The 27,587-nt window shown below is 37.6% G+C and overlaps 2 protein-coding genes across 6 annotated transcripts; both read right to left on the bottom strand.

Annotated features, from left to right (window-relative positions):
* Positions 1–938: 938 nt before the first annotated feature.
* Positions 939–7,054, bottom strand: LOC134847235 (S-adenosylmethionine sensor upstream of mTORC1-like). Of its 4 annotated transcripts, none has more exons than XM_063864540.1 (4): positions 5,501–6,803; positions 4,356–4,894; positions 3,201–4,057; positions 939–1,137 (listed from the first exon to the last, which is right to left on the bottom strand). In XM_063864540.1, exons 1-3 carry the CDS (start codon positions 5,607–5,609, stop codon positions 3,371–3,373), a joined length of 1,335 nt encoding a protein of 444 aa, XP_063720610.1. In that variant the 5' UTR covers positions 5,610–6,803; the 3' UTR covers positions 939–1,137; positions 3,201–3,370. The 4 variants fall into 4 exon arrangements, with proteins under 4 accessions (XP_063720610.1, XP_063720611.1, XP_063720612.1 ...); XM_063864541.1 differs by having other exon boundaries at positions 3,212–4,057; XM_063864542.1 differs by having other exon boundaries at positions 5,497–5,610.
* Positions 7,055–7,332: 278 nt separating this feature from the next.
* On the bottom strand, positions 7,333–18,082 carry LOC134847209 (ADAM 17-like protease). 2 transcript variants are annotated; one of them, XM_063864537.1, is made up of 8 exons: positions 17,252–18,082; positions 16,621–16,957; positions 16,071–16,295; positions 14,563–14,810; positions 12,082–12,267; positions 11,614–11,815; positions 11,034–11,305; positions 7,333–7,876 (listed from the first exon to the last, which is right to left on the bottom strand). In XM_063864537.1, the coding sequence occupies exons 1-8, from the start codon at positions 18,012–18,014 to the stop codon at positions 7,446–7,448; spliced, it is 2,664 nt and encodes an 887-aa protein (XP_063720607.1). In that variant the 5' UTR covers positions 18,015–18,082; the 3' UTR covers positions 7,333–7,445. The 2 variants fall into 2 exon arrangements, with proteins under 2 accessions (XP_063720607.1, XP_063720609.1); XM_063864539.1 differs by having other exon boundaries at positions 16,098–16,295.
* Between the last annotated feature and the right edge of the window lie 9,505 nt (positions 18,083–27,587).

Here is a 27,587-nt window from a genome sequence, read left to right as displayed (position 1 = left end):
TCGTTATAGAAAAGCGTAGTTGGCTTTCCTTTAAAAAAAACTATAAAACAACTAAAAAAGAATTTGCTTTATTACTGAAAAAATTCAACACGAACGAATGTTTGTTTTCTTTTCTAAGTTTGTTGACAACTTTATAAGTTTGTTTCACAATTGTATTTCTTTTCACACCTTGTTCACAAAAAAGGTCCCGCAAAACATTTTTCAAAGCACAATGCATAGAAATTATGCCATTTCGGAATTTTTCATTTATACGCGATTTGTGAATTATGCCATTTGAGATTTAATCGTGCTGAATTATCAGTCTACCGAAAAGGCGAAACGTTAGATCAAACATTTGCGGAATGACATAATTATGGTTTTTGTATTTTACCATATTTTGGCGGGAAAATATTAATTACGTTTTCAGAAATTTCGGAAAATCTTAAAGAGCGAATAAATCCAGGCCGCTAAAATTGATAATGAACGATTAGAATCAAGAGATAAATAAATTATCAAATAATGCGAAATCTAAACCGGGTAATGGAAAAATCCAAACCGATTTTAAAAAATAAAACTTTTTTTAAATATCTTCACCAATTGTTACAATTGATTTTCTTGACCAATTGTTTTCATTTTCTGTTGATAATGTCTTCGCTTTTGCGCAACAGAGATTTAGCCAATAGGAACGTCTAACAATTTGCGTTTTTCGGTAGACTGATATGCTTTCGCTTTTCGGCAAACTGCCACATTTTCTTTTTCGGCTAACTGACCTTTCTGCACAGTGATACGCCATATTTTTATAAAGTAGGACTACGGACTAGCTTATGTGTTCCAAAGCTTTGCAATAATGAAAGTTCATATTATATATTCGCCATATATGTGCAACTTCCGTTTAAATGTTTTCAGTGCATCTTTTTAGCATAAGTATTTATCTTGACATGAATTCCGAGAAAAAAAAATCAATAGAATTTATATTTTGAACTATTTCGGCACATATACATTCACGAAAATTCATTCCATCAACAGAAGATTTAAGGACAAATAGATTGATTTTAATTACAGCATTTGTATGACTTGCGCTCTTTGTATCATCTCGATCCTCGGTGGTTCTTGTCCATGTTTAGTTCTTCGGATCTCGTAAACATACTGTCCTGACGTCTGAAACAAACGAAAAAAGTGCTTCTTCAAATCAGTCAAAAATCTATAACTCTTATTTGCAATTATCAAATATAACAGTTGGCGCACTGACGAAGAGTTATCGTGCACTATAGGCAGAAATATGCACGAAAAAGGGTTGATTTTTGAAAATATTTTACTCACAACCCTTATAAGTACATATCACAAGCTCAAAATGCGATCGAGGAAGCGAAACTGACTACTTACCTGAGGGAGAAACAAAAAAAAACAAACCTGTTGCCAGTTCTTATCGTGTCCAGAGAACAGAAATATGCACTAAGAGGGGTTACCGATATGGTTTTTTAGTCAACTATAACCCCTATAAGTACATATCACTGTATTCAATTGACCATTTAGAAAAACTAGCTGAGTTATAAGAAAACAGTCCAATAATATTATTATCAACCCGCTGATAAATTTGAGATCAAATCAAACTTTGATACAGTTAAACTTGACGAGCAAAAATTTGCAGTGAAACTTTAAAGCTGGTCGCGACAGAATTTAGAAATTGTTGTCAAAGGGTTAAGCAGAAAGAAAGTTGATAAATTCTCAGGGAGCAGAGTTAAGCTTGTAAATAGAAAGTGTTGTTAATCATTACCTTCAGTGAAGTGAAACGGTTCTACCTGCAATACTACCTGCGCTGCTGCAGAGAAGAAAAATCTCTTTGTGTATTTGAGCAGTGCTGCTGCTGCTGCGGGTAGGCAATCGTTAGCAAGACAACACAAGACAGGGCAATCCCCAAAGATTCCTGCTCTGATCAGCGACGTCGTTTGACGCAACACAGCACAAAACGACAGGAGAGAAGAATTCTGAAGAAAAGCGCGGCAGGGCGATAGTTCATATGTTGATAGGATAGCAGTAGCTGCAGTAGCTGCAGTAGCGGTAGGAGCAAAGCCGGCTGAGGAATGCGTAAATTTAGCAAACACAATGAATGAATGAAATGAAATGCACTTTCGCAATTTTGAGTTGGCTTGCTTCTCTTGCTACCCTGTCTTTTTAACGTGCGCCGGTTTAGTCTTGCCGGTCTTGCTTGAGCAGTCCACGCTCTGGCTCTGCGTACAGGAACAGGTTAATGGAATTGCACACTGGGTAAAAGTCCGGACGCGCACGGTGCTGCTGTCTTTTCCAGTTTGTGTGTAAATGAAAGGAGCCAGAAACAGAGAGAACATTGCACTAAGGCACAGGTTAGATTGTTATTGCCCAATGGAAAAGTTGGGATTCCTCCAACCCAACTAACTAACTCCGCTACTAGTACAACTCTCCTTCGCGGGAGGTAGGGTAGGTTATGTAGCTAGTAGTGACTGTTTATGTCCACGTTAACCAAATTTATATCGCAATTGCATTACAAAGGAAATGGCACTTGCTTTGCGTTGCGAGGAGCTCTGCAAAAAGCATATAGCACACTCTATTTTCTGATCGATAACTATCCTTTCTCTGCATACGATACACCACACGACAAGCTATTTCTACACGCTGTAAGCTTGGCCAATCCAGAACTACTACTAGAAATCTCGCTAATAGGCAAAGGCAAGGTAGGATTAGAGCACATAAAAAGGGAAGGGGAGATAGACACATACATGAGGGCTAATGCTGAAAAGAAATATAGCAGAAACGAGTGCGTGAAAGGAAATAGACGTGGATCTTAGCCACTTTTCACTAAATTTTGACTTCAATCCCACCACTGCCGCTGTTGTTGCGAGTGGTATTTGTGTTGCGAGCAGGGTTTGTTGCATTTCATGCGCCGATTAGAGGAATATGCACAAAGAGGGGATATTTGATTATTCTATTATTCCAAATATAACCCCTATAAGTACATATCTCTCGCAATCAGGTGCTTCGCTTGCAGTATTACACAATACGCAACACACGTATCAAACTCTTATCCTAAATTACATGCAAGATATAGCGAAAAGAAATACCTATTGTCTACCTAAATTTAGGCTATGCCTAATGCATTATTTCCCTTTGCCAATCAATGACGCCGGAAAGTGAAGAGCGAATAGATCTAATGAAATTGCATATAAAATATAACCAAATTTGCTTACCTCATTCTTACTTAAGAGTAGAGAAATAGGTATATTCGGGTCCATTTCCATATCGATAGAGCTGCAATCCATATCTTTACTTCTTTTTTCGTCCCTTACAATGCGTTGCTCTGAGGTCTGTAAAAGCCTCCAACCATATAACCCAATCCCGTTGGGATGCCAGTCCAGAATTAGTCCCATTTAACTGCCCCTTTCTTCCTCCCCTCCGCTCTGTGTTTCTTGTGGGGTGGCTGGGGAATATTAGCTCTATCTCCCTCATCCTCATCATCCCCTTTTCTAGGTTGCTCCTCCCCATGCTTAACCGATGTCGATTTAGGCTTGGGGCACTCTCTAGAGTCATCATCTCCCTGTATCTGTATATGACTGTGAATGTCCTGATTAATCGATAGATAGCCTTGTATTTTGTAAATGGGTTTCTTGTTCAACTTCGTTTTAGGCACGTCATCTCCCACAAAAGAACATCTCCTTAGCCACTTAGGGACCTTTCTGAACGCCATGGCATGTATATGAGCTTTTGATTCGTAGCAAATCCTTCTAAATCCCAACTGCTCAATTTCACATCTCCATTGCTTCATAAACATCAGGTTGTTGTGCGGGGTAATGCTCTGTGTTTCCGTAATTATCAACAGTCCGTTAAATTTCAACACCTTTCGAGCCTTGGCACAGAAATTCAGCCGCTCAGTTGGGGATGGTATGTAGCTCAGAAGGAAACAAAATGTGACCACGTCAAAAGCAGCTTCCGGTAAACATTTCACACAACGTTCATCATTGCATGTCAAAAGATCTTCTTCGTTCAAATCGAAGCATGAACAATCCAAACTGGTTGATATGTTCACAAAATCCACTTTAAAAACGGACTGCACTGAAAAAAGAGAATAGAAAGCTAATTGAAACTAGAAGCTTTGCGCTATCTGATTAGCATAAGAATTTGATTTTTTTGAACGAAAGTGGCTGATTAACTTTGCAGAACCATCTTATCTGCATGAAATTAATAGGTTACTAATTGAATGGCTTCAATCTAGACCTAGTTTCCATTCCTACAGTGTCCTTGTCATATTTAAAAATTTACGTCAACTTGCTATTATGTCGCGAGCTTGGAATGAATCTTAAAATCTAAATATGCTTTTTATCGATGAGGAGGTATCCAAAACTTACCTTCGATGCTGGGGTCAAATCAACTGCTACTACTTCTAAATTACAGTCATTTAGCTGTGAAAAAGGGTTGTAGCAACTTCCAACGTCCAGAAGTTTCTTGGCCTCATGAAACTCAGGTTTGGAGAAAGCACTGCCAAATAGCAACTCTCCTCCCTGTTTTGTCAGTTGCGCAATTTTTGCCGAGTCTTTTTCGGATCTAAAGCTATCTCGAACTTCTTTGATCGAATTACATGATGATTTTTCCGGAAATTCATCCAAGTTCCGTTTAAATTCACTTAAAATCTGTTCGTTTTCAATTGAGGTGTCACTTTTAGCGTCAATTTCAAAGCATGCAATTCTCAGATCTTTTTCGATATGCTGGCTGATAGAATTGGAAAAATAGTTTTTCAGAGTTTCGTAGCACCATTCCACACGACAATTCTCCGCCCCTCCCTCCCAGTATTTACTAGCTAGTTGATGCATGGACTTCGCATACTGCCGTCTGACAGATTCGTCGGCCAAATGGTCAATCCATACTTGAGAGAAGTCTCGTCCTTGGCCTACAAAAACAACAAAAAAAAGCATTTCATTTCAATCACTTATGATGAACATAAAATTTTAGCCGTCCTACGTTACTGGAGTGAACACATGTAAAATTAATCAAACTCAGGCATCTAATTGTTCTCCACCTTCTGGCTAATTTTGAAAACAAGCAATTTTGAAGAATCATTAAGCATTTTATCGGTGGCCAGTCAATAAGCAGAATGGGTCCAAGAGCAGAAAAACAGAAAAATATTGATTTTATAAGCTGATTGATAAATTATGTATAATAATAGTCAATATTACCAAAGAAACTAATATTTATTAGAGTAATTTAATCGAGGTTTTTTAAAAAACATCAATGAAAAAAAACTTGACGAAATTATTCAATTCATGAATAATTTATACCTTTTCTTGGTATGATTGACAATTCTGATAATTGTTTTTATCAATTTGGCCGTATTAATCAGTAAAAGTTAATATTTTTCTGTTTTTGGTGCTCATTAAAAAATTTAGAAAAATTAGGCAAAATTTTGAGCAACGAAATTCGTAAATCTATTTAAATAAATTAGTAATTTTTAACGAAATTAGTAATTTGACGACAAAATTAGTAAATACTAACTGACCACAAGCCTTTCTTAGCTGCTCGTGGGTGTTCTTGATGTAATCGGACAGCTGTTTTGCTTTTGGATCGTCCGATCCCGATGCAGCATCTTTCGGCGCCGAAGAGCTCATAGTTCAGCTATCGAAGATTTTTGAGTGGAACCTTACTTTCGTCTGCTTAAGCTGAACCAGGACCATTGTCACTAGAAGGAGCCATATTAACTGGAATACAACCCCATAAAAAGCAAGGAATCAGATGTGCATTAATCAAGGCTATTTGAATCAAACGGCAACTTAGAGGAAAAGACGGTTTTCGGCAGAAATCATGTTCAACATGTCAATTTATTATAAAATTATTGAAATTGAAAAATGATTTGTATTTATGTCAAAATGAATCTATCTAAACTGACGACGAAGGCAGATACGGAAACAAAAAGTAAAGAAAGATAGTGATTATAATTTTTCTTGCACATATGGTTCGTAGCTAATTAAGACAGAATATCCCATTGGACAGATCAGGACCAGGTCGACCAACCAGTCGTCCAAATAACAAATAACGATAAACCGCATCATTTCAACTTTTTAAGGGGTAGTTGAGCGACTCGATTTCAATAGCTGAATATCTTAATGAGGATGGGTTAGAATACTGGCGATTTAATAACAGCGAGAACTGCATAAGTTGATGTAAATAATCAAAAATGTCTAAAGCATCTTATCTTTATCACGTTGGTCGATAATGATGGCACTTGATTCTAATTATCTGCTCCTCTGTATAATATTGCATCTGTAGGATTAGGAAGGCAGCATGACTATAGCTTCCATTATCTTAATTCGAAACAATAGACTCCTAATTTAAGTTCCTCACAGCAAGCAAAATGCCGAGCTCCGTGCAAATAACGCAAAATAACTCCAAATTGGGCCTCAATTTAATCCAAGTTTTATTGGACAAGTGCTATAAAAAATGAATTCTGAAATTTATATATCTAAGGCCGCCAACAAAAGACAGTATTAGTATTAGAAACAGGACTAATGACTAAACACGAAATGAAAGTGAATCATAAAACTTGGACGGTTTTTGGTTTCAACTTTGTTTGGTTTGCATTTTGAAAAACAACTGGACCAAGCTGTAAAAATAGCATCCGGCAACCTGAAATATTTATCTGAGAGCTTAAATTAAACAAAAAACTTCGCTTAGTAGCTAACTCAGAATACTTTTACCGGAATAACTGTTTCTAGAATTTAGTTTACTATTAAAATGAAGAAAGCGGGATCTACTTAAATCTACTTAACAATATCCTCCCTCCCCCTAATTTCAAGAATTTGCTGTAAATTGATTAAGTGAATTGATCAATCAGAGTGCAGTAAAATCAAAATTTTTGCCCGAAAAAAAAAGAGCTAATTTACTGTTTTTATTTGCGATTTTGGGGGAGATTTTCAGAAGATACCACGGTAGATCGTTATAGATCCGAAAGCGTTAGTTCTCTATTAATATTTTAAAATTAAATTAGATCACGACAAAGCAACCAGATCTATGCTCCGACAGTCTAACATGAAGATCAAAGAACTTCAAACCCATCATTTCGAAAAATTTTTGAAGTCGATTGAGGTATCATACTGAAGAAATTTCGAACGAAAAAAAACGGACCGAAAAATGTATGGCGTAAAATTTAAAAAACAAATAACTTATTTCATAAATAATGCCTGCATTTTTCAATATAAAACAAACATTTTGTCAGAAGAAACGATCAAGAAATCTGAGTCCTAACATTTAGAAAAAAACTATAATGTACCAAAAATTCGACGAGCAAAAATGCAATTGTTGTCAAAGAACGTTTTCGTTACTTTATGACTAATCTGCTATTATATTACGCAAAACGCAACTTTTAAACTACTTTCTCCACAAATGAAATCATGATTTGGATCAGATGCAATCATATAAGGAAGGTTAACAGACAGAAAAAACAATTTTTACAATTGACTTTCATTGAATTCATCTTCCATCTGCACTTCGAGCACCGGTTGACATCCCTCGCCCGAACTGTGGCTGGTCGAGTGCAGCCTGTGGAAGAATGCCACAATAGGCGCATCCATTTCTGAAATGGGAGAGGGACTCTTTGGTGGATTCAACCTAGGAATATCCTCAATTGCCCTTCTTCGAATATAGGAATTGGTAGTTTTTCTGTTCATTTTCAGAATTGGCCTGTCGATGCAGAAGTGTAACAAGAGACAGATTGGCAAGTAGAATAGGAGAGTTAAGAGTACCACTGAGAACACACAGTTCTGAGAGAAGAGACTAATTAACTGCTGCCAGACATTGTCGCCTCGAAAGGCGGAGAAGACGTAGTCTAGGACATCGTTGTGCATATTAGACTCACATCTTCCTCTCTGACACGTTCCGCCTATAACTCAAAAAACTCATTAATTAATTCATACACATGATTGAAAACATTCCAATTTTCAGCTAGTGAAAGACGCAAATCATCAATTCAGGACGTCTTCTTGTTTTCAAAATATGGCCATTTTTGTTTAATTTGAGAGTCTTAAATTACTGTAAAAAATTAATTATCATTATTACTTTTAAGTGTAACCTTCTCATAATAGGTAAACTAATAGAACTATTGGGGCTAGGAAAATGAGACTACATTACTATAGATTAGAAAAAAACTACAAACAAAATTCAGACAAAAACCGATATGGGCATGGAAAATGAGGCGTAACAAGCCGATCAAGCAAAAAACCGAAAAATCATTAATTCATAATCATTACAGGTCGGATTTGCGACGGTCACTTTAAACAATACGATCAGTGATCGGTTCAAGCCATTGTAGGTTGCGGTGTGGCTGATCACTGTTAAACTTAGTCTCAATTTCATACCTATATTATTGAATCTACGACCAATTTCGCTCTATTATTTCGAACAATTGCACAGCTGCACTTCGGAAGCACAAAGGAGAACATAGCAAAAACATAGTTGAAAAAGAGTCAATGAACGCAAGTAAACAAAAAAAGAATACTGACTTGTTTTTTAAAGAAATCTCAACTTTCGAATTGTAAAAAAAAGTAGATGCCCTGAAAGCTCTTCAAATTTCCAAAACAATTTACAATTGACACTTTTTTTGATTAAATTAACCCTATTTCAGAAAATTGAATCAATACGTGAATTTTTATTTCGCAGGGAAATTGATAATTAAATTCCACTTTCAAAACTAGAACTCGATCAAGTTTTTCGTGAACTTTACGCTTCCCTGTTCGATAGCGCGCTGCTCAATAGTGGAGCTTGTCTTCCTTTCAACAAACAAAATGATCTGAAGTTTAAAAGAAATCAAAAATTAAACCACTGAAACGTAAATTTGAGCCTGAAAAAATCATCGCGACCTATTTCACAGTTTGAACTACGCTCACCGATTCTAAAAAACCGAAAGAAAAAAAACCATCATGACCTATAGAATAGTCAGAAATACGTTGTTCGACTCTTCAAACTAGCGAAACGCAGCTCTAAATAGGTTTTACAATGAAAAAAAAACTTCTGACTTGTATCGGAAGCAAACCCTCGGCTTGGAGTTTCATAGTCTCCCATCACTGCCATAGTCGCATGACAATTGTCAAACAAGAGCCAACAAAATAGCAGTTAAGCAAGATGATTTTAAATTGCCAATGTAGTGCCAAAATGCGCACTTTTATTTGCGAGTTGGGTTGTAAAAAATCTTCGTAATATGACACGACACTCGCTATAGCTCGTTTGCATAATAAATGTACTCTCAATTTCTCCCTTTTTGTTTTTAGGAGCAAATACCTGTAGACTCAATTTTATGTCCCTAGAACTATTGTTGATAACACTAACACTGGCTGCTGTTTGTCAATTAAATTTTGTATTGGAGATAATAATATTAAGGTTGTTTCCTGAAACTTTTATTTTTTCATTGGACACGACATTCAATGTTTTTCATACTATTTTTCAGGGTAAACTAAAAGTAAGCAAGGCATATAGCATTCATTTTTGTTATCTTCTGAATTATAATTTTGTTCCCACCACTGAAATTAAGAAAGAATATTTATTGCTTTCCACAAAACTCAGGTACCCCAAATATAATGATCAGAATAGATCGAGTGATATGTCTTATTTAAGACCTCTCAGTGGCGATCCGAACTAAAATTAAATCTTTAACAAAATTTCTCTAAGTCAAGAAAATTGGTTCAAAATTTTTGATTTTTTTTCTAATTTTCGAGCAAATAGAGCATAGAGCGAGCGAGCAGGCTTATATTGGAAGATAACTTTTATATGAAACGTAAAAACTTAGTTTTACTCCAAATTTATTTGGGAGTCATAACTTAAAAAAATTACTTTCCCCAACCACATTTTAGCACCTTCACGTGAAGACAGAGGCAAAGCTGAGCTTCGCACTACTTGCGATACAAAACAAAAAAGACGCTACGATCACAATGAATAAGGCCAGTTTGGAAAAAAAAACGCCAAAGCAATAGAACGGGAAATTAGCATCGGAAAAAAATTTACCACGCGGTAACAAAGCCTAAAACACCGTAGCAGAAACCGTTTCAGCCGAAAAAAATCAACAAGACTTAAGACTTAAAAAAATTAATACGTACTCCTCGCCCTCAAAACACACATATGAAACTTTATTTGCTTGTCAAATGAAACAATGAGGCCGAGAATTTTTCGAAACGGAATATTTACCGTTTGAAAAATTGAACAGGTCCTAATTTCTAATTTTGACCACTCTTTGAACACTTTCTCTTTGCTCATTAAAAAGTCATTTACGGAAAAACGTCTGGTACCCGATTGCAATAACCTTGCTTATCGCAAGGGTAAAAAAGGAAAAGTTTTATAAAATGAAATGTTATAGGTTTTTAAAAAATGTTTTTGTTTTTCTTTTCACTTTTCGAGGAAAAAGGTTGTCGCCTCGCATATGCCTAATTAATTATTTCTATAGAATATGCCTAGTCTTTCGTTCAGATCATCTTATCACACCACTGACGAAAACGGCATATTTGAAGAAAAAAATGTTTCTTATGTGGTCATAAATGTATGTGCGGACGTCATCGTATGATTTTACGACATCCATTTGTCGCTGAACGGTCTCAGACGTTTCTAAATGCACCTTCGGCTTCAATATATACTAATACTGAGGGTGCGCACACCTAAAAAATGCAATTTTTGGTCAAAACCTTCAAAAAAAGTGCCTAAGAACATTTTCAGTCCTTTTTCAAGAAATTGCACAGAAGATATGGTCAAAATAGGATCGTAATAGTTTTTTTTAGGAGAGCTCCGAAAATAGATTTGGTCAAGCAAAAAAAATCTGCAGCAAACAAAATTTTCGAAGAACTCGAACCTCGGAGAAAATTTTAGGTCTGCCGAGCCTGATCACAAGATCGAACTTTTCCACATTATGCGCTAGATTGTATACAACAATGCTTTCTCTTTGCTCATTAAAAAAGTTTAAAGCCGCCATTATTCAACAATATGGGAAATCAGGGGGAGTTTGTCCGCCATTGTGTAGATCGATTGAATTAATTGTGTTTCAACAGAAGTGAACATACCAGTGCACATTGTGTAATCAGGGTATACATAATATTGCACGAGTCGCTCTGCAATGATATCCGCCACTGGTTTACAATTTCCCACTAAAGACCCATTCGATGAAACATCCTGACAGCAGAGCACGCATTGCGGAGACGGTTTCTGCCACGACGACGACTTCGGATGGTTGTGTCGGGTGGTGGACGGGAAGGAAGATACGGTAAATTGGCCTTCAACTAACATGTTGCATTCACATGGTTCCTGTCCGACTGAGTAGCAATACGACGAGCATCTGAAATGTCAAGGAATTGAAAAAATAAATTAGCTTTTCAAAAAAAACTTCGATTATAACCTACAAGCCGAAACTCCTGGTGGTATATGACCCAGCCAAAGTATAAACCGACCGAACCAACGCAATTGTTATAAAATAGTTATGGAAAAACTATGTAAGTCACGAAAGTCATGATCCAACTTTTCGGCTGGCTAAAAAACTGCACAATTTTGGTTGGTTTATATTTCGGCTGGTTTATTTACGCTGGAATTCTATTGTGTCGTCGGCAACTATTTTGAACAGGACTTTGCCGAATACAGTGAACTTACTGTCCTTTATGACACACTCCATGGTTAATGCACTCTGTACCGTCCAAGTGTGGCTTCCCGTCTGGACACTGTGCAGAAGACCCAGTGCAGGTGGAAGAATGGGTGCAAGACAGTTCAGAGGACTCTCTGCACACCTCACCAGGCGGGGAGAAGTAGCATCCCCTGCAACACCTCTCGTTCATGTCGGAGCACTGGAAGTCATCTATTAACACATGGTACCCCGTAATATCCTTGGAAAAAAATGGCCTGTCTTGACCATCGTGGAAGCACTATTTCGAAATGAATCACTTAAGCGGTGATATACAAAACTAAGCATGAATTGCTAGCGATTTCTTGATGCATGAGATCGTGATCCGTCCCACGCTTGTTCACTCAAAAAATAAAACTTTTATTGTAGGCTTGTGGGCTTATTTCGCCTACGCCAATCGTCTCTGATATATACATGCATCAGAATTTGAATTCAGGTACCTATTAGCTGACAGTAATCGTTGCAGCAACGCGCAGTTGGCGAGGATACATTAGATCCAGTGTCGTAATCTACACTCAGCAGTCGCCGACCCTCGTCACACGCTTCACCTGGATCAAGTTTGGAGTTCCCACAGTAGCCAACATGCGAGTCACTCTCCCACACGAAACATTCGTCTGCTCTATTTGCTAAAACCAAGCATCAGTTTTTATATAGCCAACAGACAGTTAGAAAAGCGTTTCAGAACTCCTGGAAACAAAAAAACACAGATTTTTCAAACTCTATAGAATGGACTTTTTTATGCATGACAATTTACAATTTTTTTTCAGATAAGTAACCTTATTGAAAAAGCTGGATCTTTAGGTAATTTACTTACTCGCCTGGAAATTAGGAAATTATCAAAATTAAAATCCTGTCGAAAAACTAAGTCCGGTACCATTTTCGAATCATTTCCACCAGGGGCGGATTTAGGTGTGAGGGGGGGGGGGGGGGTTGGATGCTTCTTTTCAGTGATTCGACCTCCTGCCGACCCAAAGAGTCCCCCTTTGGTACTTTGTAAGAAATCCATTTTTGGCTGACCGACCCTAAAAGTTTTCTAAAGGCGCCAATATATTCTAACTTTGAGGGGGAGCGCGCGCCGAAAAAAAACACGATTTTCGATTTTTTTTGCCACAATTTTCCAAAAAGTGCCCAAAAACGTCTTTTTTGGCCTGTTTTTTCGATAATTGGTATCCGGCGCAGAAAATGTGGCCACAACAGCGTCTTTTTAGTGCTCTAGGAGAGCTCGGAAAATCAATTTGGATGACCTAAAAAAAAGGTCGCCAAAACTTTTAAAAATATTTTGAAAAACCGCCCCCTCGAGAAAATCCTAGATCCGCCCCTGATTTCCACTATTATATAGGAAAGCGATTTTCAACTGAGTTAACAAGTTCATTTTACACAGAGGCGAAGTTGCACTTCGCATACACAAGCAAAATATGACTGATAACGCTACTGGGAAAAACTGAATGAGTAAAACATTGAGTCTACAAAATTTCTTAATTGACACACGCCAATTATGAGTCTACATATTGCTAATTGACACAAACCAATTATGACGCATTAGTAGTACCAGCCAATTTGAAAAAAAAAGGAAACTTACCAACTAACATGCCTCAATTAGGAGAGCGGACACATTTTAACAAGAAAACGAAAAAGTTCATTTAAAATATCCGACCCTGCCCAGGTTCGAACCCTCTCATTTTGTTGCTGGCCCCTCGGTCCCTACGCTACAGATCCATGATACCTTGAAGCTAAAGTGCTATTTGTAATATTATAAACTGTGTTAATATACTTAGCATTGGCTGTACTTAATAGCTGTATCAAAACAAACACTTCAAAATGAACACATTTTGTCGCAACAATATTTGCGACTTAGGTTGGAAAAAAAGAAAGTTCATACTATAACACAAGCTATGCTTCTGCAAATAGGAACTTCACATAAACAAAGTGCTTTAAGCAAACTTCAAAAGTTTTTAGAAAACTAGTCAAGTTCAAAGAAGTCCATGAAGACTTCTGTAAAAACATAGCTAACATACAGTTGAAAAAAAGATACCGAACGCAACGAAACAAAAAACGGACTTCTTTTTTGATCAAAATAATTTCTTTTCAAATTTCGAAGAAAAGCTCTTTGGAATTCATTCGCGATTAATGACAGACACTTTTTTTGCTAAAATTAACCCAGTTTGGTAAATTTTTTATTCCACTGTGAAACCTGAAAATTGAAACCCATTATCGTGAAATTTACAGTTTTGCTGCTCGATAGAGGCGTTTATCATCCTTTTAATAAAAAAAAAACGTAACTTGAAAAAATCGAAAGCCAAACCGCGAAAAATCAAAAATGGACGTAACAAAATGTTGAAACGCTTAAAATGAAATAACATTGCCTAACAGTTATTTCGCATCAGAAGAAGCGTAATTTTTTCAATGGACGTGTTTGATTTTCGCAGACTAAAATAGTTCAACGTATTACGTTCGTAATGAGTGATGGTTCGTAGCAAGTTACAATTTGTACACAGAGGCGAAGCTGCGCTTCGCAGACACTAGCGGGAACGCGACAAAAAAGCAGCTCTATAAAGTGCAATAAAAAAAGTGGAATTAGCCTCGAATGAGCTAAAATTCGGCAACGTATCGAACTCGATTTGCAACCAGGAGATTATGAGTCTCACGCACTCAGCCACGTGAACACAAAATAGTGAACACCTGTATTTGCCAAGCACTATCACTCAACGCTTCGTTTGTGTAAATATCATCGTGAATCAAACAAACAGCCCTGATTAGACCAACGTCTTATTTTAAAGCAACATAAAATTCGAAGTTTAGCAGAGGTAGTTTATAGAAGTTTATAGGTTTAAATGCACCTATAGTATCTATTATAATCGAGCCCAATCCGAATCGATACTCATCGTAGCGGACTGCTGATAGTCTACTCGTGTTCAACTGACCTAAAATTCTTCCAATAGAGGCTCGACTGCAGGGAGAAAACAATCTGTTGTTCCTTTGCAAACCGCTGACAGCCCTGGCATTCATCAAGTAAGCACCCCCTCGGTTAGAAGACGGAATGCACTCAGGGGGATCATGATTGCTTCCGAAGTTGTGCCCGAGTTCATGTCCTGTAACTAAGTCCGCCGCCTGAGTCAGAATTGCTGAACCCCAGTTAAACATCGTTGTGAGCCCAGTGTTACGGCGAGTTCTAAAAACAGAATAGTTCTCAGAGAACTAAATTGTTTCCTAGTTTACATAAATTACGTAGATGCATGAAATGGCAGATTCCTTGGATTCGCATATGCATTCGAATTTTGAAATTTATCTATGAGTCGATCTTTGCTTAAAACTTTGGTAAAAAAATGTTCAATTAGCGAAAAATGCCAAGAAAAGCTAAAACACAGAGACGAAGCGGAGTTTCACATTACTTGCGATACACCGCAAGTACAGCATAGCAAGCTAGCGTTAAGAAAACAAGACGGAAATAACAAAATAGAAAAAACTATTTTGTCAAAAACTTCAAACTCAGAGGCGAAGCTTCGCTTCACAAACACTAGCGAGAAAACAACAAAAAGCAGCTCTATACAGTCAAAATGAAAAATTAGAAATAAGCCTCGAATTAATAAAAATTCAGCTAGTCTCGGCGGGTTCCAACTTGCTACCTAGAGACTCACACAGTAACCACGAAACCATGGACGCTTAATAGGCATCAAACACTAGCCACAAATAAAGCAGAGAACAGATGCTATGAACTTCCAATGTTACACTAAAATTTACAAATAAGTGAGCACTTTGAACGAACACTTTTATTTGCGAGTTAGTTTAGAAAAAAAGAAGGTTCGTAGAAATACACTACGCTGATCGCGAGTGTAAAAATAGTCAAGAAACACAACAAACAGCACTGAACAAGTCTTCAATTTTTTAACTATTGGCAACTAATCCAAAAATTCGTTCATTGAGCCCAAAAAAAGCCAAGCCGCTCATTGATCCGAAAACAAAAAAATGCCATAAGCAAGTGTTGACAGAACATTTTTTTGAGTATTAAGGTTTATAACTTTGAATTTTAATCAACCATTTTTGTCCTTAAATTGGCACAAATCATGGTAACTAAGCCAATAAAACATAAACCGAAAACATTAAGGCCGAAGAAGCTTTTAAGCGAATTAAAAACAAAAAAAATATGCAAGGTGAGGGGAAAATATGTTTTCTTCTATAACTTCATAGATACTGAAAAACAAACAAGGACCTTTAGGGTACAGGGAAATCCGCGTTACCTCTAGGCCAAGTGGGAAGCAGTCTCGCAGTTGCTAAGGTTCACTAATAAAAAACTTCACTTTTCACTTCAGATGCAAGAAAAGCTGTTTACGGGAAAAAAAGTCTAGTTCCCGATTACAGGACACTTTCACATCTTTAAAAACGTAGTTTTAAAACAGTTAAAAAGTTAATGGAGTGTATGAATAAATCTAACATGGCAAAAGGATCAGGAGTGTAAAACCTCTTTTCAAAGTGTGCCGGGCGTCCGCTACCCGCACAGATGCCATGACCCAGATTCTCTTCTGCCCTGTAAGCCATGCCCATCACTCCGTCGTCTAAGTCTTCATAGGTGAACAGGTGGCAGAGACAGAAGTGGTCGTGGGAAAAGTAGGTGTCCCTTTTGCTTTCATGCTGTCCCGAGTCAGGAGAACGCACCATGCTGCAGAAAAGTTATTAAGTGCAAAATAAACAAATACAACACCAATAAATGTGACAGTAATTTTCAAGTTACTACTCTCAAAGCAGCAAGAAAACAATAAGTTTTCAGACTGTGTACTCATTAAAGAGAGGAACAACTCAAAAGTTTAATTCATTTAAATTCATATCGGTTCCAAATTTACCATTGATCTTACGAAATAAGTTTACTAAATTTACACTTGGTCTTAAGAATATAATTTACCACGACAGTAAATACCTGATTTACATATCTGGACGCGGCCTGTTTACAATTACTAGTTCAAAAGTTGCCCAGGGAGAAAAATTACCTGAAAGCACCAAGTAGGTCCTGGACGCGCCACACTTCGTCTGCATTGTAGTGTCCAGGCGTGAGAGAAGGCCCACTGTGAATTATGATCCTCTTGATCTGGAATCCGACTCGCTTTATATCATGCTTGCGTCCGTTCCGCTCAGTGTAACTAAAGTCTGTATTCAAGTATATCTGGTTGATTCTGTCTATGAGCCCAATGAGGTAAGACGCCGTTGTCTCCCAATTCGAATTTCCCATTTTGCGGAAGAATTTGAAGTCAGCCACAAGCAGAAGGGGACACCTTACGTCCGAGATGATTGTATGTTCGCCCATATATGCATCAGACGATCGCGATACTGAAACATGTATTCTTTGACCAATATAATCCAGATATAACTGTTCACATTTTGACAGCAATGGTCTTAGTATTGATTAATTAAATAAATTGAAACTGATACAGCTTTTCTGTTTCGGATTCTTCAAAGAGACGGAGTAAGTTTGAATTGCTTTAATTATGAAGTAAAATTGCGTAGGATAGGAACATAGGGTAGGATAGTATAGGGTACAATGGAATAGGGTAAAAAGACATGGAACCCAAAAATACTTGAGGGGATGGGGTTAATACTAAAGTTTTAATTTTTGTCACAAACCTCGACCGCCTCCTTTTTGTTGAGATCTTCTATGGCCAGACTTTTCCCCCTCAGACGGCGGATCACTGAACCGCATTTTTTCACTATCCAGTCCCGACTCATAATACACCAACATGGAGCAAGACTCTTTCACTCCTATGCTGTCACTGTGTTTGTGTCTCCACGCCGGTTCAATGAAGATATTTTCAAGGCCATCATTGTAACTAATATATCCAGTCAGAAACTTTGAATCGTCCATGTATAATGATACTGAACTGTTTTTTGGTTGACTGATATCTATTCCTACGAGAAAGATTGAAGAAACATGATGAAGACTGTTTTGTTGGAAAACATGATTTGATTGGTTCAAAATATCAATTTTAAGTTCTGGATGTTCGGCCGACTGATCTTTCGGCCACACTTTTAAATTGAATGTTCGGTTCAAGGCTTCAAATGAGATATGTTTAACTGATTCGTTAGTCCACTGGGGTTCTTTAAGGCGGTTATTGTTCAAGTAGATAGTTGACCTGTAAGCACGATGTCTGACAGTTTCCTCATATGGAAGTGATTGCACTCGAATGTCAGCTACGTGCACAGTTGAGTATTGAGAAGGAATTGCACTTCGTGATGACGCTACTAGCGTAAGAACTGATACTACGAAAAGAGATAGACGTCTGCAAGGTAGGAAGACTTTTGGAATAGAACAAGTCGGTTGATGGGATGCATGGGAGACCGGAGGGGAGTTTGCCTTTGAAAGGCCAAACTGACAACCCCTCACTGTCATTCATTCAGCAGAAAAAGCGAGAGGCGAGTCATTTTTAATAATGATTCAGACGAACAACTGTACATATTAGCTCTGAAATGCAAACACAAAACATTTCTTAGAAATGTAAGTACCGGATAGTAAGGCAAAGGCCTAGTTAGTGCCAAAATGTTTCAATTTAAAGATAAGTCGTCTAGGCTCCCCATGATCCGCGCTCGTTACTTAAGGGCGAGTCAACAAATTCAACCCCATATAATAGACATACCATCTCACAAAAGCGTAAACTTTTCTACCCTTGCTTTCGAAGCTTCCTTCTCATTAGAAGAGAATCCGTGTTTTTGATTTTAAAAAATTGAGCTCAATAATCAATACTGCAGAATTAAAACAGCAGAATTTCAACTTTGAATTTAGCAGCTGTGCTCAGCACATTTTTATACAAAAAAAAAGAATAATTGAACAACAAAATTGGCTCCGATTTTCTACGCTGTTGATTTTCCTGGTTCTAAGATCTCTTCTTCGTCAATTAACTCGGTATCTTCTGATTCAGTCGCTTCTTCGACCTCCAATTCAATTGTAGAACCATCCTCTTCACTGCTAGTAGGTTCACTAAACGTTTCTATTACTTCATCAAGGTCGACTTTTTCGACCGTTCCAGATGTAGCAGAAGGATCCACTTTCGGCTCAGGGGCTTTCACGGCTTCTAAAACAATTACATGATTGTCTCTGATCGTGTACTTGTAAGCATTGAGTGCAACGCCCGCAAAGCAAATCCAAGAAGAGTGCTGTTTATAGCACAGAATGTTCCAAACATATCTTTGCAAAAAATTAAGCTTTTTGTAGGCCTACTAATCAAATGTTTATGTTGTTAAAATGAACAAAAGATAAAATGAAGATTCATTTTCATCCATTACGGTCTATGTTGAATTTTTCGAAAACAGAAATATGCATGGAATGAACTATTTCTGGAATCTGCATCCGACAGAGCTTTCGTAATGGGTTGGAGAAAGAATTCGTTACAGTTGAAAATTTGCAACAATCGACGATTCACAACAGGGATAGCCCGTTGCTGTTCCAGTAGCACAAAATAATCCGACTACATTCATAAAAATCTACAGAAAAAGGTAATTTCTTTTTGAAGTGCGTGTCGTTTTCTGTGCCTGTTGTGATGAGAGATTTGTACGAGTTCGAAGAATATTAGAACAAAATAGAATTAGACATATTAGACAAGAGTTGTGTCCAAAAAATGAATAAAAAAAGAAAACACAAATTCTAAAAACTTTCATTAACAATTTCATAACTCGTCGTGAACTTCGTGAACTTCTGGGACGGCTGTTTTGTTTCCGAAGCTATTTGTGGAGTTTGAGAGCGCGCCAGTTTAGCGGGATGTTTGGTTTCTGAGCGACTTTGTATTGATCTGGCGTTACGCAATCATTTTCATCAAGATGTTTTTTGATGTTGCCATAGTATTTTTCGGCAAGGGTTGGTTTTATTAGTCTCGATATCGGGTTGTGTTTAGTTGTGTGGTGGTCACATCGTTCTTGTTGATGAGTCAGTTAGAAATTGTTTGCTTAAGTGTTCTTTTGCTGGCACTATCTGAGTTTCACAATGAACGTGCTCAATGAGGCCATTTATGTGCAGCCGATTACAATTCTAAAAGCTGTGTTTCTTCGAGTTTGAAGGTCTTTCCAACGAGAATTTTTTACTGAAGGTGTCATTACAGGAACTGCGCAATTCAAAACACTACGTCCAATGGCCTTACATGTGATACTTCGAGTTTCTTTGCTGCATCCCCAGCTTGTGCCTAACAGCTTCTTCAGTGTGTTATTGCGTGTTTGGAGTTTGTTTACCATTGTGGTAATGTGTTCAGTGAAAGTAAAGAGGTTATCAAAAGTGACTCCTAGAATTTAAGGTTTTTGAATGGTGGGTAGTGGGTTGCTTTCAATGATCACATTAGTTTGCTTCAGTTCGTTGTTCCAGGTTTGCTAAATTGCGTTTCTGAAGCCAAGTGCACAGAGTACTTAGATAGGGCTGTACCTCTAGTTCAGATTCAGTGGTTTTCGGACCAGTGGTGGCGATAGAGAAGTCATCTGTGTATCTTGTTACTTTGATGTTTTTGGCAGATCGAAGGGGCATTGATGACATCTAAATACTGAACAGAATAGGCGGTAAGACTCCTTCTTGAGGTACACCTGGTTTCATTCGTCGCATTTATGATTTTTTGTTTCTAAAATCAACATAAGTTGCCCTGACTTGTAAATTATGTTATCCATCTATTTGTGTTGTTTGGAGGAGACGACTTTTCAAGATCGTGCAGCAAGATACCGTGATCCACTGTGTCGAAAGCTGCAGTAAGATCAAAAGCGACTAGGAGTGTCCTGTGTGGAGGACGAGGTTGATTGAATCCGTTTCTTAAATCAGTGGCTATGCAGTGTAAGGCAGTGTTTGTTGACCTGTTTTCGAAATCCGGGCTGGTGACCTGCTAGTGGGATGTTGAAGTTATCCAGTAAGATTCTTTTAATTAATTTCGCTACTGGGGATAAGAGGCCTATGGGTCAGTAATTTTTTGCTTCATCTTTGCTTTTGCCCGGTTTCAGTATGGTAGGTGAACGTAGTCGCTGGTTTTTTCCGTTCCCAGAATAAAAACACGAATTGGGCAACGATGTTCCTTTTGAAGAAGATTTCTACGAGATTTGAGCCATGCCGTGAGGCATGACGTGGTTACTGCCGCGAAAATGCTTTTGTACTTCGGTATGCTTCTGCAAAATGTCGACTGTTACGGAAGGTCACCTCATTTTAAATCGGACACTAAGATAAACAAAGAGCCGGAAAAACACTTTGCAAAAACTGAGGTCAAAAAATGAGAAAAAATTGAGCTGCGCGTCGCAACACACAAGCAATAAGAGGCGGAAAAATCGTTTAAAAAAGTAACGTATGAAAAAAGAAAAATAAAACATAGCCAACTGACAAAAGTAAAGATTAATGAAAAGAGTAATAAACGCCAGGAAACAGGAAAAAACTTCCGAATTTAAAAAAATAATAAATACCCTTAAACGTCAATGAATTCCACTAACAATTTAAGAGTGATGCTTTTTTTAGATAAAATTAATTCAATTGAGAAAACTGGATCAATAGGTAAAATTTTTTATTTCACTGGAAAACCTGATAAGTAAATTCCATTTTCGAAAGTACAACTCGATCACGTTTTTCATGACCACTACTGCTGTTTATGTGTGCTTTTGATGTGGAGTCTGCTTTCCGTTACACAAAGGTAAAATAGTGAACTTAAGGAATCCGAACTCAAACCGCAAAAAGATACAATTGAGAGCTAACAATTAAAAAAAAACTTAATCCTGGAAAAAAAAACAATACGTATAAAATGCTCATTACATTCATTGATCCTTTTGTCTCCAGCTGTAATCGATTCCTCGACCTGAAGCTTTGCAGTCACGCCTCCTCGCATTCATACTACAGTTTTAGAAATTCTCTTCTGGTTGAATTGAATTATCTCCCGCAAACTTCTAAGTTTCATAACAAGGTCATCATGTTTCCAGACAGGAGCAGAGCGAAGTTTCGCACCGCTTGCGATACCGTTCAAAGATAGCACGGCAAACCAGTCGACAGAAAAATAGGCGAAAGCAACTCCGTCGAAAAAATGGCTCAAAAAGCTAGAACTACAGAAACTTTGATATATTTGTTTCGAATTGACTTGAACTTAACTCATTTCGAGACAAATATGTCAATTGAAACAATTGAATATAAAACTGTGCATCAAAATAAAGTTAAGAAGCCTTAACAAAGCAGACAAAACTCGAGCAGACAACTGTGGAACCGAAAAAAATGTTTTCAAAAGAATGAAAATGCCTTTCGAATCACAAAAATTTTTCCGCCCAGAAAACGAAGCAAAATGAGGTTGCTATGATAAACTCAAACTCAAATTGTCTTTCAAATGAACTATCAAAAAAAACTGTAAAATATTAAAATATTATCCTGATTTACGCGAGCTTTAAAAAGTTGACTTCTGAGCCAAAGAGACAATTCAGACACAATTTACTTCACAAAAATAAACTCAGCCCAGTAGTCAACGCTACTAGGGGAATTATACTCAAAGACGTAACGAAGCACTGGTTGGCTGCACGAGATTTTCTACGCCACAATGAGGCTACTCGGGGGATCAAAAAGAAAATGGAACAAAATAAAGCTACAACAACTAGCCCCCCGACTGCTCAACTAATCGATTCTTCCCGGTTTTCAGAGGGTTTCGATTAGTTTTGATCAAGGCTCGCGTTGTAATTTTAAACCATGCGTTAAAGGAAACGGGAAACGTTCAGCAACTATGGAAGACCAGGAATAAGACAAGCTTATCCTTTATTAGCAACCCACAAACCAAGCAGCAAGTTGACAAAAAAAACATACAACAACAGTTCCCCCTTTTCTCGACGACAGAAAAGAAAATTGACAACAAATACAGACTAAAACAGTTCTCGTCTTTTCTCGAAAACAATATTATTCGCGCGCGATGACGACTAAGGAACTCACCTCTATCAAACGCAACAAAGCATCCAAAAATCCTGAACGCATAAGAACCTATTGTGCGCATGATGATCGAGAGCGCTCAATGCCATTTTATGCATCACGGCACAGTATGTTCGCAACTAAATGCAAAAAAGTTTTGTCATCATTGGGCTCCGTTATCCACTCAGAACGATTGCTTTCTGCAGAGGGTTACATCTAGTAACGGCTGACTTGCCGCCAAATCGATTCGACGATCCATCTGATGATTCAGTCCCGTTCAAAACACAGGGATTGATCACATAGGCCTTTTCTAAATTGCTACAAGAGAAACAACGAAAAAAGCTATACTTGCCTCTCACATGCCTCTGTACTCGCTCGGTTCACCAGAATTCGACAGATAATTTTACTCTGACAAATTGCAATCGTAAAGTTAATTTATCTTAGCCTTCCTTCCTCTACAATAGTGCTAATAGAGTTGTCAATAAATTGAACTTTGCGCAGCGATCTGCACCCCATTATAAATAGTATAGAGCTCCTCAGGAGCGCGAAGCTTATTTTAGTTCTTATGTAATTTATCGATTGTAGGTAGCTTTCTTGTCTTTTTTCACTTACTTTTTCGGCTAATCGTTGCATCGTCCGCGTGTCTTTGGAGCAGCGCCACCGGTGCATCCAAAAATTAACGTGCAAAAGCTACTCTGCTCCACGTTTAAAATTCTTTGCTGATATTTGGAGTTCTTCGGCGTTTCGTGATATTTATATGCGTCTTTATGCAGTTTTCGCGATGTTTTGGCATGGGGGTTGAAAATTTTCACATCAAAGAAAGCGCGGCTAAATCGTGAACTCCCGAGTCTGTTTGCCTTAATGTCAAGTCGTGCCTCATCTTCAGTTGTAGTTGAATTGTTGACAAAGCTTTCGCCTTGCAACGGCTCAAGTTTCGGCTCAATCTCGACGTCATGGCAAACCTCGTTCATGAGCTTGGCGAATGTCTCTCTGATTTCATTGTGTCTTATGTGTGTGTAACCGCCTTTTGCATAGTGTAGCTCATGTTTCAAGTTAAAATTAGCACCATATGCACATGTGAGTGGGGTTTTGGTCGGTTCCCATACGTATCTTAAGTAAATACCACCTCTGAATTCTGATTTATTCAGGTTGAAGTTATATCTGTTCAATGGTAAAGCGTTGAGCCAGTTAGAGGCTTCCTTTTCAGAGGCCAGGTCGATTGCGTATTTATCTGTTTCATCTAAGGAATTCATGAGGTTTGTTTTCTTCCGGTTTGTTCTATCAGTTTTCAATTTTTTAACTTTCGTACATATTTTTTCTTGCTGTGTTATGGCTGTAACAGGATCTTGAGATTCCAGTGCTAGTGATGTTTCCTTAGACCATTCTATATAGCTTTCATGATCAGATGGCAGCTTGATGTTAAGGCCGCCCAATTTAAGGAGTAAGGAAGATATCTCACGGAACTGGGGGTTCAATGTGTCTTTACCGATTAGGTTAGGTATTAATTGTTCTTTGATAATCTTTTCACATACTTCTAAGTTTTCCAAAGTGTTAGGCGCTGTCCTGGTAAGAAATGAAAGTTTTTCTTGAACTCCTTTAGTATAGCAGGCATAAACATTTTGGGGGGAAGTTTAAGCGATTTTCGTTAATTTTTTTTTTTTAATTTTGATTTGCTCAGTCTGTTGAAATTCGAGGAACTTTTTACATTCAGATTCTGTTCCTATAACTGAACAAAGCACTCGGGCGCCTGCCTTTATAGTGATTCCTGTATTTTCGAAGATTTTCTGAGCTTCACCGAGGTTTTCATCTTTGACAATGAGTTGGCATTTGGATGCTTTAACATGGTAGCCAAAAAATTTACCTAGTGATACAATTTTATCGAGGACGGTTCGTAGATTGCTTGAATTACCGACTGCGTTTCCGTCGTCTGTGTACCATTTCTGGGTTACGTTGTCTACTGATAAAAATTTTACGAGGGGTATTATGGCTAGACCGTACATGGCCATTGCTAGTGGGTCCCCCTGGGTTGTCCCTTCTTGAGAGTAGATGGTTTTTTTGTTAACGAACAGTTTAAATGGATTGGAGTAGGAGTTTTTAATCGCGGTTAAAAGAGATGGGCAGGTATTTTCGATGTTTTTGAATGCCAGCTTTCGATTTAGCGAGTTGAAAGCGTTTTCGGCATCTATCAATAAAACAGCATCGGCGGAGGTTTTTCTGTATTGATCTCTTAGCGTTTGAATCGCATATTCAATGCCACATTTTTGTCCAAGACAGAAATGATAGTTTAAACCGAGAGACATGAGTTCGTTTTTTAGGCATTTGGTTATTGTTCGTCCTATTATCCTACGCATAACGTCTCCTATGCCTATGGGTCTTACTCCTGGATTTTTATCTAAGGGGATTAATCTACTGGGTCTTACTCCTGGATTTTTATCTAAGTGGATTACTCTTCATGCGTTATATGGTTCCGTTAGTTCTGGATTTAGTTCTTCGGTAGCCAATTTTCTAACAAATTTAGCAATTGTTTTTGAAATCTCCATTAATTGTTGCCCGAATTGTGTTAAAACTCGTCTCCATTCATTTGCATCAAGGCTAGATGGTCCATGAGATCCATGCATTCTCATGGCTGCTTTCTTGATATGTTGACCGTTTATCTGATCAAATATCGATGGAAGGGAATTGTTTCATTTGAGACTGGTGTAATATAGTTCTAATCATTTGGTTCAGATGGTGGGTGCTTCTCTATAAGAGCCTGTTCTACTGTCTTACCTTTGACGATCTCGTCGAGCGACAGAACGCCTTTGGATGTGTCCGTTAATTTTGCTATTGCGCTTCATATTTTACCAGTATTCATTAGTTTATTGAACTGTTGTGCTTCAGTTTCAGTTTTTCTTCTATTTCCTTTTGTCATGCGCATTTGCAGCGCTTTCCCTTTCTTACATAGGCCATCCAGGTCTCCGTCTTGCCATTGCTTGTGTTGATAAAGGGTAACTTTATCAACAACACATTTTGATTGGACATAGGGTAACTTTATCAATGTACGCACTCGCTTGAAGCAAAAGAAACCTTGCAAGCACGAATACGGCCAATGCAAAATTTCTAGACTAGTAGTTAGACGTTAAAAACGAACGAGTAAAATCATCATTAACACTGCAAAAATATATTTTCATAAAGCCCATGATATTATGGTCCACGCCATAGGCATCTGGTACCAGATCTTTAGTCAGAAAAAAGCAAGTGGAGGCAAAAAAACTTCGCTAAGAGCGTTTTGGACAATTGGGGAAAAAAACAATTCTAAGACCCAGGCGTAGAATTGTCCCAAAATTTTTTCCGATATCGTAGCACACTAACCAGAATAAAAAAGAAGGATAGAAGATAATTAATCAAAAATTTTCGCATACATAGATTTTTAAACCCATCCACGGTTTTAGGAACAAGCTGCTTTGAAAGAATCAATTACATGAAATCTCAAGATATTTCTTTTTTGAGTGTACTTTTACGAAGCCGCCAGAGTATAAATTGGGCATGAATAAAATTTAAGACATTTTCGAGAAACAAAGAAACGACGCGTCCTTGATTAATGAAAACTCACTACAATCAATAACACTTAGACAATCAAATATAGCCAACAGACAATTGAAAAAGAGTCAGTGAATGCAACAGAAAAGCTTATTTTGAAGAAAAAATTGACTTTCGAACTTCAAAGTAAAAATATGTAGCCCTAAAGCGCTTTTAGTTTCCACGTAACGTTATGACTGACACTTTTATGACACGGAGGCGAGGCTGGGCTTCGCACCACTTGCGATACAACAATTATGGGATGACAGCACCATGAGACTCTAAAATTAGCAAACAGACCTTCGAATGCTGTTACGCAGTGGTAAAAAAATTCAAAAAACAATTATTTTTTGTTGTGTTTGAATTCACTTATTTTTAGAAGAAGGTCCAAGCTAACACTAGTCATTCGAAGTTGGCACCAGAGTTAATAAAAAAATGGGCGATCACAAGTACTATTGGCCCTTTAAAGAAAAAAAATTCTGTAAATAAGCCGACAGAATTAAAGCCGACAGCCAATAAGGTGAAACTCAGCCCAAAATTTTCAGTTTTCAAAAATCACATTGAAAAAATCGGATGTAACAGCCATATAAGATCCACGATAGCTAATAAGTACCGTATGCAGAGCGAACTGCATAATTTGGAAAACAAACCGACAGAGCATCATCGACAACCACGAAGCCGCAATGACCATCCGCAAAAAATTAATATCGAAGCTCTATAATTATACACACAATGTTTTGAGTTCTAGATATAAAATGTACCAGTAGTAACCAGTACTCAACAGTTGAAACTAAATTTTCATGAAATTGAGCATGTCAGGAGCTTAGCAGCATCGTAAGTTTTTCAACTGATTTTGTATTACTACAAGGTGTTTCAAATAAACTTCAATTTTATAAAAGCTTGTCAATTCATAACCGTTGATCCGTGACTTCAAAAATTGGAAAAAACCTGCAAAACTGACGAAAATGTGATTTAAAAGCTGCATTGGTGAAATCAACGTGATTAAAAATACCCGCATTTTTCCAACTGCTTCACGTTTTCAAGCTACACATTTCTTTTAAAAAATTTTCGTACGCTAATGAAAACAGCGAAAAGGTTTCCCAGTTGAAGAAAAAAATAGGTAATTTGTTTATTCTCAATTTATCTAAGCCCAACTGAAGCCCGTAAGAGACGACAGAATTATAAGTCGGCGAAGCCCGTATACCCTGGCCACCCCAAATTCCGGATCTTAAACCCCTCGATTTTTAGATATGTGATCACTTGATGAAACACGTACAATGCGCTAACCGACGAAGCGTTCAGGAACTCTTCAAACAGTCGAAGATGCTAGCAGTACGATAACGGCCCAAAATTGTTAAGGATTCATTGAAAAACTTGAATAAAAGATCAAAAGTTTGTGTCGCAAAAAATGGCGCAGATTTCCAATTTTACAATTTCAGCAGTTATAAAAGATTCCTACTGATGTCTTTCATTTGCAGAAAAATTGTCTCTTTATCTTCCGTTAAAGCGTTTTCAAAAAGAACT

This window comes from Symsagittifera roscoffensis, chromosome 1 (genome assembly GCF_963678635.1).
Source record: "Symsagittifera roscoffensis chromosome 1, txSymRosc1.1, whole genome shotgun sequence".
In the NCBI taxonomy this organism is placed as follows: Eukaryota; Metazoa; Xenacoelomorpha; order Acoela; family Convolutidae; genus Symsagittifera; species Symsagittifera roscoffensis.
This window is presented reverse-complemented; position numbering and strand designations above follow the sequence as displayed.